Source organism: Myxine glutinosa, chromosome 5 (genome assembly GCF_964187855.1).
Source record: "Myxine glutinosa chromosome 5, kmMyxGlut1.1, whole genome shotgun sequence".
NCBI classification, from domain to species: Eukaryota; Metazoa; Chordata; class Myxini; order Myxiniformes; family Myxinidae; genus Myxine; species Myxine glutinosa.
Window position 1 is genome coordinate 5,409,660 of NC_136265.1, and position 21,091 is coordinate 5,430,750.

General features: G+C 41.7%; 1 protein-coding gene across 4 annotated transcripts in view; it reads right to left on the reverse strand.

The window, feature by feature from the left end:
• Nucleotides 1-3,937: 3,937 nt before the first annotated feature.
• Nucleotides 3,938-21,091, reverse strand: part of LOC137428017 (voltage-gated potassium channel KCNC1-like) — a 289,763-nt gene continuing 272,609 nt past the window's right edge. For all 4 annotated transcript variants that reach the window (XM_068117923.2, XM_078777530.1, XM_078777531.1 and 1 more), the window contains one exon: nucleotides 3,938-4,809. In XM_068117923.2, the coding sequence (XP_067974024.2) occupies nucleotides 4,685-4,809 (125 nt within the window). In that variant the 3' untranslated portion in view covers nucleotides 3,938-4,684. The remainder of the gene's footprint in view (nucleotides 4,810-21,091) is intronic.

A 21,091-nucleotide genomic window follows, 5' to 3' on the forward strand; every position in this document is an offset into this window, starting at 1 on the left:
ACCTTGCTCAACCGACCCTACTACTCTCCTCCCCTTTTCTTCATGCGACCAATCCCATCTTCGCTCCTCCTTTCACTTGCTCCTCCCAATTTATTCCTTTGTTTGATCCACCACGCGGTAACCCGGGTTGCCCCGTGATTTTTAATCATTTTACATAATTAATTAATCTATTTTAGGGGGAGTGTGACCCGGGTCGCCCCGTGGTGGATCGTTTCCAGCCGGTATAAAAGACATGCTGACAAATTCAGCTGTTAGGATTTCCACTTGGTTTGTCGACACTGTACGTCGATACTGTATACTGTGCATGCTACTGTGTACTGTATTTGGTGTATCCTTAAAATGTTTTCTTTGATGTACATCTCTACTGTACCAGGACTTAGGATTTTGTAGTGTACCTTGCAATGTGCTCTTCCTGATTTACAGTGTGTTCTTCTTGGTTTGATAAGGGTTTATTGTTTCTTCCTGTGCGTCTTCTTGTAAACAAAAAGTGAAATCCTCCTCGGGAATTAAAATTTGTCAATCCTTCTTCTGACAAAAGGTTTGGACATTGAATTCTTGATTCATCAATTACATACTGTCCAAAATTCCACAACAACATACACCACCCAATATTTTACTATAACATACACCACCAAACATGATATCATAACATACACCACCCAACATTTTACCGTCCTGAATTATAGATTTTGAGTTGTGAAAAGTAGTTTTTTCAGGAGCGGAGCCGGGTGCGTTAATGAGAAGCAAGAAAGTGAATGTAAACGTTTATAATCATTATAATTAGTTTATTGCATAGCCATGTTACAACAGCAGGACTGGGTTGTCTGTGTAGTACGCGGAACTCAAACCATGCGAGGCTCGCACTGCATCGGGGCAGTGGGAGCAGCAGCATGCTGATATGTGTCTGATTCGGAAACGTGCCGGATACAGGGACATGGGGAAGGGTGGGACAGAGAGGAAGAGAGAGATAGAAAGAGGAGGGAGAGAGAGGGTGTGTGGTAGAGGGGAGTGCTAGAGAGAGATAGAAAGAGGAGGGAGAGAGAGGGTGTGTGGTAGAGGGGAGTGCTAGAGAGAGATAGAAAGAGGGAGAGAGAGGGTGTGTGGTAGAGGGGAATGCTAGAGAGAGATAGAAAGAGGAGGGAGAGAGAGGGTGTGTGGTAGAGGGGAGTGCTAGAGAGAGATCGAAAGAGGGAGAGAGAGGGTGTGTGGTAGAGGGGAATGCTAGAGAGAGATAGAAAGAGGAGGGAGAGAGAGGGTGTGTGGTAGAGGGGAGTGCTAGAGAGAGTGTTAGAGGGGAGAGTGTTAGAGAGAGTGTTCGAGGGGAGTGTGTTAGAGAGAGTGTTCGAGGGGAGTGTGTTAGAGAGAGTGTTAGAGGGGAGTTTGTTAGAGGGTGTTAGAGGGGAGAGTGTTAGAGAGAGTGTTAGAGGGGAGTGTGTTAGAGAGAGTGTTCGAGGGGAGTGTGTTAGAGAGAGTGTTAGAGGGGAGTTTGTTAGAGGGTGTTAGAGGGGAGAGTGTTAGAGAGAGTGTTAGAGGGGAGTGTGTTAGAGGGTGTTCGAGGGGAGTGTGTTAGAGAGAGTGTTAGAGGGGAGAGTGTTAGAGAGTGTTAGAGGGGAGTGTGTTAGAGGGTGTTCGAGGGGAGTGTGTTAGAGAGAGTGTTAGAGGGGAGAGTGTTAGAGAGAGTTAGATAGAGAGAAACACGCGGAAGCCCCGGCGATTATAATTTCCTATTTTAAAGACTGTTGTCCATCTTTCCATATAAAACATCATATTTGCCTCTCACCACGTGTGTGGCTCCCATAAAACCCCAATCCAAATGTTCGATACTTCCATCCCAAAATCCAAAATGGCAACCCCAAATCGTGCATATTGCACGGAACTTCATCTTCCAGGTGTTTTTCGCTTTGCAAAGTCTGTTCTAAGACGACTCTCACGTACATAGATCACACCGTAAGGTGCATGCCGACCGACAGGTATGGCGACCTGATCTCACTCAGAGCACCACCAAGGTCCTCCAACATCACTTTAGCAAAATGTCTGAAAGCACCTTGAAGGGAATCCCAAACCAGGAATCTTCAAGCACATGTTCAACCCACCCCATCGCAAACCCCCAAAAACATTACATTGCACTTTCCAAATTTCTAGTGACACGAGCGGAACAAAATCTCCTGGAATGGAAAAGAGACAAAACAAAATTAGACAAAGGTTTAGAACCTTAAATAAACATAACGTTACAATCCATGTAATAATTATAATAAATATAATAATAATTACGTTTCGTAATAATTACGAGTTCTGCTGTATTTCTGACATCATTTGGGATGCAGATGACGTCATTCTACACTTTTTATAAACTCTTTTCTTCATTTTTCTTACAAGAAATGTCACGAAATACCGCACTTGCTGGCATGCCGCATCATGCTGGGAAATCTCACGATATTTACACGGATACAGTCACAGGTGCAGTGAAGACAAAACTTCATATCACTCTTTACCACATTCCTCGTTTCCATAGCATCTCCACAGTTTTTAATTCCCTTCATTTGTTTTCTACCCAATGCATCTTCCTTATAATAGGATTCCTTGGGATATTATTGGGGAGTGCCAATCATACACGTCTCTGTCTCTTTCTTATTCTCATCCCTCGGTTTTATCCCTCCACTCCGGCACATCAGATTTTCTGTATTTCATAAACATCCTGACATCTTGAGCTACCTGCTCCATCTCTTACTTCTTTCCTTTGCACCATGTGACCAGATTTGGCCTCCACCACGTGATACATTCTGTTTGTCACCAAAAGGAAAAAAAAGAAGAAAAAAAAAGGACAAAGACACAGATACAAAGATATACACATACAGGGAGATAGATAGAGATGGAGAAGAGAATAAGGAAGGAAAGAGATAAGGAAGGAAAGAGAAGATACGAGAGAGAGAGAGAGAGAGAGAGAGAGAGAGAGAGAGAGAGAGAGAGAGAGAGAGAGAAGAGAGAGAGAGAGAGAAGATACGAGAGAGAAGATACGAGAGAGAAGATACGAGAGAGAAGATACGAGAGAGAAGATACGAGAGAGAAGATGCGAGAGAGAAGATGCGAGAGAGAAGATGCGAGAGAGAAGATGCGAGAGAGAAGATGCGAGAGAGAAGATGCGAGAGAGAAGATGCGAGAGAGAAGATACGAGAGAGAAGATGCGAGAGAGAAGATACGAGAGAGAAGATACGAGAGAGAAGATACGAGAGAGAAGATACGAGAGAGAAGATACGAGAGAGAAGATACGAGAGAGAAGATGCGAGAGAGAAGATGCGAGAGAGAAGATGCGAGAGAGAAGATGCGAGAGAGAAGATACGAGAGAGAAGATACGAGAGAGAAGATACGAGAGAGAAGATGCGAGAGAGAAGATGCGAGAGAGAAGATGCGAGAGAGAAGATGCGAGAGAGAAGATGCGAGAGAGAAGATGCGAGAGAGAAGATGCGAGAGAGAAGATGCGAGAGAGAAGATACGAGAGAGAAGATGCGAGAGAGAAGATACGAGAGAGAAGATGCGAGAGAGAAGGAGAGAGAGAGAGAGAGGAGAGAGAGAGAGAGAGAGAGAGAGAGAGAATACACGAGAGAGAGAGAGAGAGAGAGAGGGAATATACGAGAGAGAGAGAGAGAGAGAGAGAATACACGAGAGAGAGAAAGAGAAAGAGAGAGAGAGAGAGAAAGAGAGAGAGAGAGAGAGAGAAGATACGAGAGAGAGAGAGAAGATACGAGAGAGAGAGAGAAGATACGAGAGAGAGAGAGAAGATACGAGAGAGAGAGAGAGAGAGAGAAGATACGAGAGAGAGAGAGAGAGAGAGAGAGAGAGAGAGCGAGAGATACAGAGAGAGAGAGAGAGAGAGAGAGAGAGAAGATACAGAGAGAGAGAGAGAGAAGATACAGAGAGAGAGAGCGAGAGATACAGAGAGAGAGAGAGAGAGAGAGAGAGAGAGAGAGAGAGAGAGAGAGAAGATACGAGAGAGAGAGAGAGAGAGAGAGAAGATACAGAGAGAGAGAAAGAGATTAAAGATAGAGAAGAGAGGATGAAAGAGAGAGAGAGAGAGACAAAGAGAAATAGAGAGACGGAGAGTTAGAAAGGGAGAGGTGACTATTTTCAGTAATATTTATATAATCTATATTTTGCGATTTCCCGCTTACGTGCTGGAAAATAGTATTGCTTATTGGCTGATCACAGGCCGAGGTTACTAAGCGGCCGGAGCCAGCTTCAGGTAATCAGGCTAGTCATGCTGATTTGCCCCACCTCACCCAGCCAAGCCCAGTTAGGTGAACTGATTGGCCCCAGCTGGCCCAGTTCTGCCCGTCCAGGCAAATTCATTGGCCCCTCTTGAAATAGCAGGATGGGGAGGCGATTCTGCTTCGTGAGTAACTCGAGTGCAAATGTGGATGGTGATCGAACTGTGGAAGGTGAACCTGAGCATGTGATTGAAACATACTCGATGAATGAATGATCGTGTTTGCTCGTAATTATTTCACTGGAAGTGAATCAGAATGAACAAGGAGTTCCTGTATCTGTGGATAATACTGTGCTTCGAGTGAAAAGTCAATGGGTGTGTGAGTGTGCAACAAACTCTGAAAAGTGTGTGATCGGATTTGAATGTATTCATTTCACGAGAGAGGACGAGAGTGATTAAGTAAAAGGCAAACTGATAGGGTGTTCATAGTATGGCTGGAATGGGCGAACGAGAACGGCGGATAGGGTACGGAGAGGAGAGCGGCGAGAGGCGCAGAGCATTTCCCGTTACTCCCGCGATGTTGTTCAAACTCCGGGACTTTTCATACCCTACGTGTGTGGGGAGATGGGAGGAGGGGGCGAGAGAGGGAGAGAGAGAGGGAGAGGGAGAGAGGGAGAGGGAGAGAGAGAGAGAGAGAGAGAGAGAGAGAGAGAGAGAGAGAGTGGGGGTTGTAATTATTGGTGTATTCATACTCAGTCCTACTGTACTGCAAAACAACAATGGCTCATTGTCCCACTGTACCACAAAATGTCAACACACTCTTCTACTGTTCTCCAAAACATCAAGGGCATATCAATGCTACTGTTCGACAAAATGTAAATGTTTTATTATCTATTACTGTACTACAAAACACCAATAGCTTATCAGTTATACTGTACCAATACCTTATCAGTTATACTGTACCAATACCTTATCAGTTATACTGTACCAATAGCTTATCAGTTATACTGTACCAATACCTTATCAGTTATACTGTACCAATACCTTATCAGTTATACTGTACCAATAGCTTATCAGTTATACTGTACCAATACCTTATCAGTTATACTGTATGGGTACGATAAAATGCCAGCATTCTCTCATCACCTATTGTACTCCAAAACTTCATTGGATTATCAACTCCTAATGGATCGAAAATTTAAAAGGTTTCCAAATGTGCAAAAGCGAAACATTAGTAGCGTATGTGCCTGGATAAAAGAAATGGACAGTGAAAATTAAAAGGCAAATACATGGGCAAAGTGTGCAAAAACGATGAGTACAGAGAGGAAAAGGGAAAGGAAGGAAGAAATGCAAGCAATTTTATTATATATTGTGATATATTTCACTGCATATGAACAATAAGCAATCATGAGCATGACAAAAATAATGTAGATGAATAAGCAGAGCTATAAATAGAGATGCCAAGTACAAGAGAGAGATAGAGACAGACACTGAGAGACAGAGATAAAGAGTAACAGAGACATAGATAGATACGGAGATAGAGTGAGTGCAAGAGAGAGAGAGAGAAAGAAAAAGAGAAAAGAGAGAGAGAAAAAAAGAGATAAAGTGTGAGAGAGAGATAGAGCTGGAATTTTTCAAATCAACATCGTTTTAAAGGGCAGACAGGGATTTCATAAGTTCATATTAATAGCAGTCTTCGACAATGCAATTAATCTTGTTGATCTGCTGATGAAGCCACATAGAGGCAATCAATAATCTGAAAACAATAATCTGAAAACAATAACCTGAAAACAATCAACAAAAACTGAAAACAATAATCTCAAAACAATAACCTGAAAACAATCAACAAAACCTGAAAACAATAACCTGAAAACAATCAACAAAACCTGAAAAAAAATCTGAAAACAATAATCTGAAAACAATAACCTGAAAACAATCAACAAAAACTGAAAACAATAATCTCAAAACAATAACCTAAAAACAATCAACAAAACCTGAAATCAATAACCTGAAAACAATCAACAAAACCTGAAAACAATAATCTCAAAACAATAACCTAAAAACAATCAACAAAAACTGAAAACAATAATCTCAAAACAATAACCTAAAAACAATCAACAAAAACTGAAAACAATAATCTGAAACAATAATCGTTACACAATAATCTTAAAACAAGAATCTGAAACAATAATCATTACACAATAATCTTAAAACAATTATCTGAAAACAATCAACAAAATTTGAAAACAATAACCCGAAAACAATAAAAAAACCTGAAAACAATAATCTCAAAACAATAACCTAAAAACAATCAACATAAACTGAAAACAATAATCACAAAACAATAACCTAAAAACATTCAACAAAAACTGAAAACAATAACCCGAAAACAATAAAAAAAACCTGAAAACAATCAACAAAACCTGAAAACAATAATCTCAAAACAATAACCTAAAAACAATCAACAAAAACTGAAAACAATAATCACAAAACAATAACCTAAAAACAATCAACAAAAACTGAAAACAATAATCTGAAACAATAATCGTTACACAATAATCTTAAAACAATAATCTGAAAACAATCAACAAAAACTGAAAACAATAATCTGAAACAATAATCGTTACACAATAATCTTAAAACAATAATCTGAAACAATAATCATTACACAATAATCTTAAAACAATAATCTGAAAACAATCAACAAAAACTGAAAACAATAATCGTTACACAATAATCGTTACACAATAATCTTAAAACAATAATCTGAAACAATAATCATTACACAATAATCTTAAAACAATAATCTGAAAACAATCAACAAAAACTGAAAACAATAATCTGAAACAATAATCGTTACACAATAATCTTAAAACAATAATCTGAAAACAATCAACAAAATCTGAAAACAATAACCTGAAAACAATCAAAAACCCTGAAAACAATAACCTGAAAACAATCAACAAAACCTGAAAACAATAATCTCAAAACAATAACCTAAAAACAATCAACAAAAACTGAAAACAATAATCTGAAACAATAATCGTTACACAATAATCTTTAAACAATAATCTGAAAACAATCAACAAAAACTGAAAACAATAATCTGAAACAATAATCGTTACACAATAATCTTAAAACAATAATCTGAAACAATAATCATGACACAATAATCTTAAAACAATAATCTGAAAACAATCAACAAAAACTGAAAACAATAATCTGAAACAATAATCGTTACACAATAATCTTAAAACAATAATCTGAAACAATAATCATTACACAATAATCTTAAAACAATAATCTGAAAACAATCAACAAAAACTGAAAACAATAATCTGGAACAATAATCGTTACACAATAATCTTAAAACAATAATCTGAAAACAATCAACAAAATCTGAAAACAATAACCTGAAAACAATCAAAAAACCTGAAAACAATAACCTGAAAACAATCAACAAAACCTGAAAACAATAATCTCAAAACAATAACCTAAAAACAATCAACAAAAACTGAAAACAACAATCTGAAGCAATAATCGTTACACAATAATCTTAAAACAATAATCTGAAACAATAATCATTACACAATAATCTTAAAACAATAATCTGAAAACAATCAACAAAATCTGAAAACAATAACCCAGAAACAATAAAAAAAAAACTGAAAACAATAACCTGAAAACAATCAACAAAACCTGAAAACAATAATCTGAAACAATAATCTTTACACAATAATCCAAAAACAATCAACAAAAGCTGAAAACAATAATCTGAAACAATAATCTGAAACAATAATCTGAAAACAATCAACAAAAACTGAAAACAATAATCTGAAACAATAATCTGAAAACAATCAACAAAAACTGAGCACAATAATCTTAAAACAATCAACAAAAACTGAAAACAATAATCTGAAACAATAATCGTTACACAATAATCTTAAGACAATAATCTGAAACAATAATCGTGACACAATAATCTTAAAACAAGAATCTGAAAACAAAATCAACAAATCTGAAATCTGAAACGAATCAACAAAACCTGAAAACAATAATCTTTACACAATAATCTTTACACAATAATCTGAAAACAATAATCTGAAAATAATCAACAAAAACTGAAAACAATAATCTTAAAACAATCAACGAAAACTGAAAACAATAATCTTAAAACAATAATCTGAAACAATAATCATTACACAATAATCCTAAAACAATAATCTGAAAACAAGTAACAAAACCTGAAAACAATAATCTGAAAACAATTAACAAAACCTGAAAACAATAATCTGAAAAAATAATCTTTACATAATGATCTGAAAACAATAATCTGAAAACAATCAACAAAAACTGAAAACAATAATCGTTACACAATAATCATTACACAATAATCTTAAAACAATAATCTGAAACAATAACCTGAAAACAATCAACAAAACCTGAAAACAATAATCTGAAAGAATAATCTTTACACAATAATCTGAAAACAATAATCTGAAAACAATCAACAAAAACTGAAAAGAATAATCGTTACACAATAAATCGTTACACAATAATCTTCAAACAATAATCTGAAACAATAATTGTTATACAATAATCTAGAAACAACAATCTGAAAACAATCAACAAAAACTGAAAACAATAATCTGAAACAATAATCGTGACACAATGAATAATCTTAAAACAGTAACCTGAAAACAATAATCTGAAAACAATCAACAAAAACTGAAAACAATAATCGTTACACAATAATCTTAAAACAATAATCTGAAACAATATTCCTCACACAATAATCTTAAAACAATAATCTGAAAAAATCATCTTTACACAATAATCTGAAAACAATAATCACAAACTGAAAACAATAATCGTTACACAATAATCGTTACACAATAATCTTAAAACAATAATCTGAAACGATCAACAAAAACTGAAAACAATAATCTGTTACAAAATAATAATCATGACACAATAATCTTAAAACAATAATCTGAAAACAATCAACAAAAACTGAAAACAATAATCTTAAAACAATCAACAAAAACTGAAAACAATAATCTGAAACAATAATCGTTACACAATAATCTTAAAACAATAATCTGAAAACAATTAACAAAACCTGAAAACAATGATCGTTAAACAATAATCTTAAAACAATAATCTGAAACAATAATCTTAAAACAATAATCTGAAACAATAATCTGAAACAATAATCTGAAAACAATAATCAAAAACAGGAAAACAATAATCTAAAAATAATAACCTGAAAACGATCAACAAAAACTGAAAACAATAATTAATCATTACACAATAATCGTTACACAATAATCTTAAAACAATAATCTGAAACAATAACCTGAAAACAATCAACAAAACCTGAAAACAATAATCTGAAACAATAATCTTTACACAATAATCTGAAAACAATCAACAAAAACTGAAAACAATAATCGTTACACAATAATCGTTACACGATAATCGTTACACAATAATCGTTACATGATAATCTTAAAACAATAATCTGAAACAATATTCCTTGCACAATAATCTTAATACAACAATCTGAAAACAATAATCTGAAACAATAATCGTTACACAATGAATAATCTTAAAACAATAATCTGAAAACAATCAACAAAACCTGAAAACAAGAATCTGAAACAATAATCTTTGCACAATAATCTGAAAACAATAATCTGAAAACAATAATCTGAAAACACTAATCTGAAGACAATCAACAAAAACTGAAAACAATAATCTTAAAACAATCAACAAAAACTGAAAACAATAATCTGAAACAATAATTATAACCACCTTTAGAGGCCATTTTTTCCCGCAAAGCGGGGGTTGGCCTTTTTCGGGAACCGTGGTTGTTGTTGTTTTTCGGTCCCCTTTTTGAAGCAATGTTTTACGGCCGGATGCCCTTCCTGACGCCAACCCTTTTTGCCGCCTTTAACGACAAACAGGGAATTACCAGTGAACTGGTCCTCAATTAGCCGACCTCGGAAGGATGACAGGCTGAGTCAACCCCCCTGGCGTTAATTCAGCGATCGACCGGGATTCGAACCCAGGATCCTAGGATCCTAAGCCGGCACCCTAGCCACTAGCCCAACACCAGGGATTGTTACACAATTGTTACACAATAATCTTAAAACAATAATCTGAAACAATAATTGTTAAACAATAATCTGAAAACAATAATCTGAAACAATAATTGTTACACAATAATCTTAAAACAATAATCTGAAACAATAATCGTTACACAATAATCTTAAAACAATAATCTGAAACAATAATCGTTACACAATAATCTGAAAACAATAATCTGAAAACAATCAACAAAAACTGAAAACAATAATCTTAAAACAATCAAGAAAAACTGAAAACAATAATCTGAAACAATAAATAAATCGTTACACAAAATCTTAAAACAATAATCTGAAACAATAATCATTACACAATAATCTTAAAATAATAATCTGAAAACAATTAACAAAATCTGAAAACAATGATCGTTACACAATAATATTAAAACAATAATCTGAAACAATAATCTGAAACAATAATCTGAAACAATAATCTGAAAACAATCAACAAAAACTGAAAACAATAATCTAAAAACAATAACCTGAAAACAATCAACAAAAAATGAAAACAATAATCTGAAAACAATAGGTACCAGATAACTATTGGTAAAAGTAACAGGGTTTTAGGTTGTATTCGGAGGGAGTATTATAATTTACACTGTATAATAATTTAATTTGATATATCTGGGAAAATTACATGTCCAGACCAGAAATGAATCAAACCCAGGACCTCTCGTATAATAATTTAGTGATAGCCCCCTCTCGAATATTGTGTACAGTTTTACACATCTGAGGAGGGATATAGTTGACATGGAGCAGATGCAGTGTTGAGCTACGAGAGTGATTTCAGACCTAAGCTATGAGGAGCTGTTGAAGGTGATGGGGGTGTGGTTGAAAGAGGTGGGAGTGCGGTTGAAGGAGGTGGGAGTGCGGTTGAAGGAGGTGGGAGTGCGGTTGAAGGAGGTGGGAGTGCGTTTTAAGGAGACCGGGAGTGCGGTTGAAGGAGACGGGACTGCGGTTGATGGAGACGGGAGTGCGGTTGATGGAGACGAGTGTGTTTGAAGGAGACGGGAGTGTGCTTGAAGGAGACGGGAGTGTGCTTGAAGGAGACGGGAGTGTGCTTGAAGGAGACGGGAGTGTGTTTGAAGGAGACGGGAGTGTGCTTGAAGGAGACGGGAGTGTGCTTGAAGGAGACGGGAGTGTGCTTGAAGGAGACGGGAGTGTGTTTGAAGGAGACGGGAGTGTGCTTGAAGGAGACGGGAGTGTGCTTGAAGGAGACGGGAGTGTGTTTGAAGGAGACGGGAGTGTGCTTGAAGGAGACGGGAGTGTGCTTGAAGGAGACGGGAGTGTGCTTGAAGGAGACGGGAGTGTGTTTGAAGGAGACGGGAGTGTGTTTGAAGGAGACGGGAGTGTGTTTGAAGGAGACGGGAGTGTGCTTGAAGGAGACGGGAGTGTGTTTGAAGGAGACGGGAGTGTGCTTCAAGGAGACGGGAGTGTGTTTGAAGGAGACGGGAGTGTGTTTGAAGGAGACGGGAGTGCGGTTGAAGGAGACGGGAGTGTGCTTGAAGGAGACGGGAGTGTGTTTGAAGGAGACGGGAGTGTGTTTGAAGGAGACGGGAGTGTGCTTCAAGGAGACGGGAGTGTGTTTGAAGGAGACGGGAGTGTGCTTGAAGGAGACGGGAGTGTGCTTGAAGGAGACGGGAGTGTGCTTGAAGGAGACGGGAGTGTGCTTGAAGGAGACGGGAGTGTGTTTGAAGGAGACGGGAGTGTGCTTGAAGGAGACGGGAGTGTGCTTGAAGGAGACGGGAGTGTGTTTGAAGGAGACGGGAGTGTGCTTGAAGGAGACGGGAGTGTGTTTGAAGGAGACGGGAGTGTGTTTGAAGGAGACGGGAGTGTGTTTGAAGGAGACGGGAGTGTGCTTGAAGGAGACGGGAGTGTGTTTGAAGGAGACGGGAGTGTGCTTCAAGGAGACGGGAGTGTGTTTGAAGGAGACGGGAGTGTGTTTGAAGGAGACGGGAGTGCGGTTGAAGGAGACGGGAGTGTGCTTGAAGGAGACGGGAGTGTGTTTGAAGGAGACGGGAGTGTGTTTGAAGGAGACGGGAGTGTGCTTCAAGGAGACGGGAGTGTGTTTGAAGGAGACGGGAGTGTGCTTGAAGGAGACGGGAGTGTGCTTGAAGGAGACGGGAGTGTGCTTGAAGGAGACGGGAGTGTGCTTGAAGGAGACGGGAGTGTGCTTGAAGGAGACGGGAGTGTGCTTGAAGGAGACGGGAGTGTGTTTGAAGGAGACGGGAGTGTGCTTGAAGGAGACGGGAGTGTGCTTGAAGGAGACGGGAGTGTGTTTGAAGGAGACGGGAGTGTGCTTGAAGGAGACGGGAGTGTGTTTGAAGGAGACGGGAGTGTGTTTGAAGGAGACGGGAGTGTGCTTGAAGGAGACGGGAGTGTGCTTGAAGGAGACGGGAGTGTGTTTGAAGGAGACGGGAGTGTGCTTGAAGGAGACGGGAGTGTGCTTGAAGGAGACGGGAGTGTGCTTGAAGGAGACGGGAGTGTGCTTGAAGGAGACGGGAGTGTGCTTGAAGGAGACGGGAGTGTGTTTGAAGGAGACGGGAGTGTGCTTGAAGGAGACGGGAGTGTGCTTGAAGGAGACGGGAGTGTGTTTGAAGGAGACGGGAGTGTGCTTGAAAGAGACGGGAGTGTGTTTGAAGGAGACGGGAGTGTGTTTGAAGGAGACGGGAGTGTGCTTGAAGGAGACGGGAGTGTGCTTGAAGGAGACGGGAGTGTGTTTGAAGGAGACGGGAGTGTGCTTGAAGGAGACGGGAGTGTGCTTGAAGGAGACGGGAGTGTGCTTGAAGGAGACGGGAGTGTGCTTGAAGGAGACGGGAGTGTGCTTGAAGGAGACGGGAGTGTGTTTGAAGGAGACGGGAGTGTGCTTGAAGGAGACGGGAGTGTGCTTGAAGGAGACGGGAGTGTGTTTGAAGGAGACGGGAGTGTGCTTGAAGGAGACGGGAGTGTGTTTGAAGAAGACGGGAGCTTATACGTTGGAAAGGAGATGGTTTTTTGTATATAAAGTCAAGGCTCGAGTAAGAGCTAACACATAAAATAAAAACAGAAACAGAGACACATAAATCAAATAATAAATGGAGCGGGAGACAAGAGGGGGAAAAGAGAGTGGGGAAAAGCACATACGCAACAGAGTAGGGACATCGGGAGATCTGTGGAAGGGAGAGGGCTGAGGAAGGAGGGAGGGGTACACGGTATAAAGCAAATGAACAGTTCTAAGAATTTCAGGAAAGAAGTTGGAATTTAAAAAAGGTGGATTTGGGGTGGATTAACAGGGGGGGGGGGGAGGGGGGGGGGATAGAAAATATCAAGGGTTTGGATGGGGGAAGATAAGAGATGGTGGTGAACAACTGTTTTAAAGACCTGGAGGGAGGAGTGGGATTGAAGAGCGTGAGGGAGTTTGTTCCAGAGGCTGGAGAAAAGAGGAATGAAGGACTGAAGGTGAGCAGTGAGTCTTGATTTTTGCAGTTTAACCATCAGAGGGTGGCTGGCAGATCTTGTGCGACCTGCAGGGATATTTGGGGGACAGAGCACAGACAGAGCTGGGGGAGCAAGGCCGGAGAGGAGTCGGTAGAAGACAGAAAGACCACCAACCTGCCTGTGGTGAGAGAGAGAAAGGCCCTCAGAATCAGCTTCATCGCGGGACATTCCAATGATTCTAACAGCTTTGGTTTCTACATCGTGAAGCCGAGCTAGGTGTGAGGCAGGAGCACCGGTCTAGAGGGGAGAGCAGTATTCCATTGAGCTGTGGATGAAAGCCTTGTATTAGGCCATAATCTATCCCTTCAAAAACGTTCATCACGCAGTACCCATTTGCAATCTAAAATATAATTAATATGAAGCATTATATTGGTCATTCTCAACGAAACACACAACTTCCACACGAACATACCATCTCGGGAACTTTTCCACAAGCCTGATGTTTAGATCTGTTTGAACTTTGCGCATATCCCTGGTGTTGGGCTAGCGGCTAGGGTGCCGGCTTAGGATCCTAGGATCCTGGGTTCGAATCCCGGTCGATCGCTGAATTAATGCCAGGGGGGTTGACTCAGCCTGTCATCCTTCCGAGGTCGGCTAATTGAGTACCAGTTCACTGGTAATTCCCTGCTTGTCGTTAAAGGCGGCAAAAAGGGTTGGCGTCAGGAAGGGCATCCGGCCGTAAAACATTGCTTCAAAAATGGGGACCAAAAAACAACAACAACCACGGTTCCCGAAAAAGGCCAACCCCCGCTTTGCGGGGAAAAATGGCCTCAAGGTGGTTATTTATATATATTATACTGAGCACTCATTACATCTGTAGTGATGCGGTCACCACGTCAGATAATTGTGCGCTCTCAGCCAATCAGTATCGCGGATCGCCGTCCGGGTCCGTCTGTCCGTCCGTCCGGGTCCGGATCGACAGGTGTCCAGGTCCGGGTGCGGTGGTTATGGGTTCGCTTTCGATATCATTTGTCAATGCGTTTTACTGTTTTTCGTTGAATAAATGACTGAACATTTGTGAAATGCGGTGTATTATTCACGTGGAGGACTGGGCCCGGGGAGGTGACAAACTGAAGGAATTTAACCAAAAAAGTTGGGATGGTGTGCGGAATTTTGCCGAAAAATGGATGGAAATTGTTGACGAGGGACAACGGGAATTCAAAGCGACAAAGTCGCACCAATTCCAAGCAGCACTAATGAAAAAAGGTAGATTGGCTTATAAATTCATTCCAAGATAGGTCACTGAACATTCGTCAGGTAAATAACCTTGGTACCTTTGTTTTCCTGTTACCTTTGCATGCATAAACCTGTCAAATCTGTTGACGGCTTTGTGAATTAATTTTGGAATGTGGTTGAGTAAGCTTAGGTTCCACTGTGAACTTGGATTCACTTTGATCGATCAAATGAAAGATGAATTCCTTAGCAGTGTGCATCGTTTTTAGTGTACCTGGATTTTGGTATGGTGAGCTTATGCGATCGAGCAGTATCCGTAGGTAAGTCAGTCAGTCAACGAGTGAGTGAGTGAGTGAATGAGTGAGTGAGTGAGTGAGTGAGTGAGTGAGTGAGTGAATGAGTCAGTCTGAAAAAAACACTTCAGTCATTATCACTTGAACCAACAACACGATTTTGATGAAACTTGGCCACAGGCTACATAGCTCATGCCTAACAAAAGTGGCATGAGTAAGCTGGTGAGTTAGGCTCATCCCATTGACCACATCAAAATCTGCGCTCATCAAGATTATTGACCTCATGGGGGCGAGGGAGTGGAGTTGACCCACTCCCCCTTCCCTCACTCTCCCCCCGAAAATAGGTAGTTGCTCTCTTCTCCAGAAGCACACAACATTTCCATGAAACTTCACTACAACATACACTTGACTACAACCAAAACTTTCCAGCTGACTGGATGTGGGTACCTCTCGCACCTGCCATGACACCTCAGCAAAGGACTTCTGCGATTCATTAGGACTGACACAATCCTCAACTTCCCGACCCAGATCTCAGTCAATGGAGTATCGTCTCTTCTAGACTTGGTTATGACTAGCTTCCCTGCAAATGTCTGCTGCTCTTCTTCTGCTCCAATCGGCTCTTCTGATCACGTGCTTGTTAAAGTGGACATCTCTCTGGCCATTCTCAGAGAGCCTCCTCAGCGTCGACGAGTCTGGCATTTCACTCAGGCCGACTGGCACGGTCTGCAAGCAGCCATCAATCATCTGGACTAGTCTCCCATCTCTACTGCCTCTGACATCAACTCTTCCTGGGAATTCTTCCAAAGCAAACTGCTCTCTCTCATGCACAGATTTATCCCATGTCGTCTTCAGTTGTCTTACCCTTCCTCCCGTCCATGGTACACGGAATCCTGTGGTGAGGTTGTTGCCCTGAAACAACTTGCCTTCGCCTCCTGGAAGGCAAATCCAACAGAAGGCAATCTCCATTCCTTTCACTCCATTCCAGGGTTGAGGGGGGAGTTTTGGAGGGGAGGAGTGAGGGGGGAGATTAGAAGGGAAGGGGAGAGGGGCAGATTTGAAAATTTTGAACGATTAATGAAAATCAAACATTTATTACAAACTGTGTTTCTTGAGATTTTCAAGTTAGATATTCGTTTGAAAATGTTAGAGGAGGGGTGACATACAGGTGAGTTTATCTTATGTAGGTAGGAAGGAAGAACTGTAAGAGATTGAACTTAAAAAAAAAAAGATTTAATGAGAAATTTGAAGACAGCCTTTTGAAAAGGAAGAAGAGTGAGTTGTAATAGATGAGTGAAAACAGCATGGCAGGGGAAAGTTTAAACATTTTAAAACAAAACCGTGAACAGTGTCTGGGTATTCACTGAAATGACGGCAGGGAGGCTGAGGGGACGGTGAATTGCAGAACATGTTCAGAAGGAGGAACAGAAGAATAGGAGACTAACAAGCCAAGTGGAGCAGAGAACGAAGGAAACAAGGAGGTGTATAAGCAAATTGTTAGTACGGGATGAGGGGCCTCCTTTTTATTTTCTTCGTGTATATATTTTTTTCGAGGTTAGGTGAAAGCGGATCTGAGAAAGAAGGACAAAGGTTGAGAGTATGGTGAATTATTCACGAATTGGAAAGGTGAAAATCGGCTGGAGAGGGAGGAGATATGATAGAAAAAGAAGGGATGGGGTGAGACAAGACGTGGTCGCGGGCACGGTTGGAGGGCCGCAAGGACAGAAGGAAATTATTATTATTGTTATTATTTTGAATTTAAGACATTGAACAAAGGGTAAGAGGTTTGGGGGAAGTTAGGGGTGAGAAAAAAAAGGCAATACAGTGAAAGATTGAACATGAATAAAGAAAAGACCGACGAGGGGACTGGATAGGCCTCGAGGGAACCAGGCCCCAACAAACGTTACGAACAATCCGACTAATACACACAAATTTGCACGATTTACAATGCACGATCGAACTAGAAGCACACAGTAAACACGTACACAGCAAAATAAACATTAGAAATTCGACAAAAACAATCGGGAGAAACCCATGTGATGATTGAGAGAAGCACAGACGACACAACCTCGCCTGAGGAACCGGAAAAGGAATGTCAAATTGATTATGAGATGATCTGATGGAGATATTTAATATAACTAGATGGTATTCATAGAATACTTACCTGGCGCAGTGAACTTGGCCAACTCTTCTGTTTTTGAAGGATTTTTTTCTTTGATCCAATATGGCTGCCAGACCACATGAGCGATGACATCATAAATTTATATTCTCCAATAATAGTTGCGTAAATCTCGCTCAATAAAGGTCAAACTGATCAGACTAAGCCTTATCCATGTCGAATTATGACGTCATAATTAAGGCACCAATGATGTCATCAATAACAACACCTATTCCCCATATGGAGTTCTTTACAAAGGGCCAGGTTTCAATTTGTTCCATCGAGCAGTTTTGGAGATCTATAGGTGCAACGTTTTTCAAAGATGCCGAACAACCATATTATTGTAAGTACCACGTGACCTATGACATCATAATTATCATTAAAAATATTCTACAGAAGGAGGCGCTCATATGGTGAAAATTTAGTGTCAATCGGACCAACAGTTGCAGAGATAAAAAAAAATTCATACTGATCGGATGAAGCGTTATACTTGTCGAATTATGACGTCATAAAGAAGGTGTGTGTGTGCACACTTGCTGTGTGCAGGAAGGGTGTCGGAGTGAATTCCATTCAATGTACAATGTACGCTGAGTGGGTTCATCAAAAATGTAGTGGTCTGAGGGTCATTTACCAGTGTGGCAGCTACATTCAAATGTAAGGTGTGCACAGAGGGAGCTGCAGATGGAGGAAATGTTGAGTTGGATCTTGGAGACGGCGTGAAGCTGGAAGGTGTGAAAACATTTTGCTACCTCGGAGACATGCTGAATGGAGAAGGTGGATCAGACTCGGCAACGGTTGCTCGAGTGAGATGTGCATGGAAGAAGTTTCGGGAACTGAGTGGCGTGCTGATGAGGAGGGGAGTGTCGTTGAAGCTGAAGGGAACGGTGTATGCTGCATGTGTGAGAAGTGTTATGATTGATGGGAGCAAGACATGGGTAATGAACGGAGAGCAGCAACGAAGGTTGGAAAGGATGGAAATGCGAATGGTTCGATGGATGTGCGGAGTATCGTTGAGAGAGAGGAAGACAAATGATGAATTGCGAAAGATGATGGGAATAGAGCCTGTGATTGATGCTGTGAAGAGGAACAGGTTGAGATGGTGTGGTCATGTGTTGAGGAAGGGTGAAAGTGACTGGTTGAGAAGAGTGATGGAAATGAATGTAGAAGGAAGTAGAGGATGGGGAAGACCGAGAAAGACTTGGCTAAAGATGGTGGAAGAAGAAATGCGGGCAAGGGGGTTAACAAGGAGAGATGCAGAAAATAGGGCAAGATGGAGAAGATTTTCATGGGGACCGCAAGGCTAGCCCCGCTCTAGCAGGGAAAATGGCCTTAAATTGAATGTTGTTGTTGTTGTTGTTGTTGTAAAGAAGGTAATAATGACATCATCATTAACATATCTTATTAGTCCCCTCCGGTGTACGTTTGCACGCCGTCCCTCTGTCTGTCCGTCCGTCAGTCCGTCAGTCTGTCCGTCCGTCAGTCCGTTAGTCTGTCAGTCTGTCAGTCTGTCAGTCCATCAGTCTGTCAGTCTGTCAGTCCGTCAGTCCGTCAGTCCGTCCGTCAGTCAGTCCGTCACGCAAAGAACAGCTTTCCGGACGTTTTTTTCTAAACTCTTAATGCTAATGTAGATGGAGCTTCCGGGTTCGGTTGCGAGAGGACGCTGGCGTTGCATATTCGCCGCTTCTCCGACTGGATGGATGTACAGGGTCTGCTTCTACCTTTCTGACCTGACATCTCACACCTGTCCTGCCTTTTCACACCCGCACGTGCCGCGTGTTCTCCGGCTGGATAACGGAATCTGCTTTTGATGGTACGGAATACGGAATTCGAAAGGCCCGCTCCCGTTGATTGTGGCCGTGGCCTTGTTTGCCGGTGGCCTTGTGGCCTTGTTTGCCGCTGTGGTCTTGATTAGCGGCTGCAGTCGTTTGCCGCTGCGTTTGCCGCTGCGTTTGCCGCTTTGCCTCCTCGACCTTGGCCTCGTACTCGTCCCTTCGCTCCTGCCTGGCATGGCTCTGAAGTACTCCGCCGCAAGGCTTCTTCTGCTCAATACCCGCTCCACCCCATCATGCATCTCTGCCATCAAATCAAATGGACTCCTCCGACGACCCAGGTACATTCACCGTGGCTCCGGTCGCAAGTTTGTTTATTTGCAATCAGGTCACTCCATCCCCGTCCTCTGGTCGGCTCAGCGCACTCTCACTCTTCGTCCCAGCGCACCTGGTCACAGCAACCCACACGATCGCACCTCTTGCCTACGAACCCTGGCTAAATCACCTGAATTCATCCCTGCTGTTCAAAACAACATCAAGCTCACCCTGTTCAACACCCGGTCCCTCAACAATAAATGCCTCATCCTGAACGAATACATCCTGGATAACAAACTGGACTTTCTCTGTCTCACCGAAACCTGGCAACAACCTCTGGACTACTACACACTCAACCTCACCACACCCAGTGGATATTCCTACGTCAATAAACCACGCTCGGAGGGCCGAGGTGGTGGAATTGCCGTTATCCACCGTCAAGACATCAAGACCAACCTCATCTCCATCTCATCTGCTCCATCATTTGAACACCTGGCTTTAAAACTCTCTGGTCACACGCAGTCAGTCATGGCTGTCGTCTACCGCCCTCCCAAACCACACCCATCATTCCTGTCTGACTTCTCCTACTTTCTGACCCAGCTATGTTCCCTCTCCCCCTCAATCCTCCTCCTTGGTGATTTCAATATCCACATGGACTCCACTGACTCCACAATAACCACTGACTTCACTGATTTACTCACCTGCTTTAACCTCACTCAACATGTCGACTTTCCTACCCATATCCGTGGTCACATTTTGGACCTTGTCTGCTCCACTGGATTAAATTTGCACCATCTCTATGGCTCCGACCTCACCCTCTCTGACCACTTAGCCATCACTCTGACCATCAACATCCCCGCCCCAACACCAAGGCATTATCGCACAATCAACTTCCGTAAGCTAAACGCTCTTTCACCTACCTCATTCTCATCCACCCTCTCTGAAAAAATGTCCACTTCTCCCTTCATTGACCTCCACACCCCTTCCGACCTCACTGACTACTACAACCACACTCTCTCCTCCTGCCTTGACCAGCTTGCGCCTGTAAAAACCAAAACAGTTTCTTTCACCCATTCTGCTCCCTGGTTTACCCCTGAACTCCACCTGATGAAAACTCGTGCTCGCCAACTTGAAAGACTCCGCAATAAAACGGGTCTCACAGTTCACTCCCAAGCCTACAAGGACCACATACAACACTACAAAGATGCCCTCTCCCGCGCCCGCTCTGCCTACTACTCTCAAATTATCCACTCTGGCTCCGGAAACCCAAAAGCACTCTTCTCGACAATAAACAAACTCCTCCGCCCCCTGAACACCACCACCCAGTCATTCACAGTAGACAACTGCATCTCCTTCCTCTCTTTCTTCCAACGCAAAATTGACAACATCTACAACAGCTTGACCACCGCCGCACCCGCTCCCCCTCCAACCACCTGCCCCCCCTTGTCCTGCCATCCCCTGTCTCGGTTCTCCCCAATCTCTCCTACTGACCTCTCTGAACTCCTCATAGGAATGAAAACTGCCACCTGCACTCTTGACCCCATCCCCTCCAGCTTTGT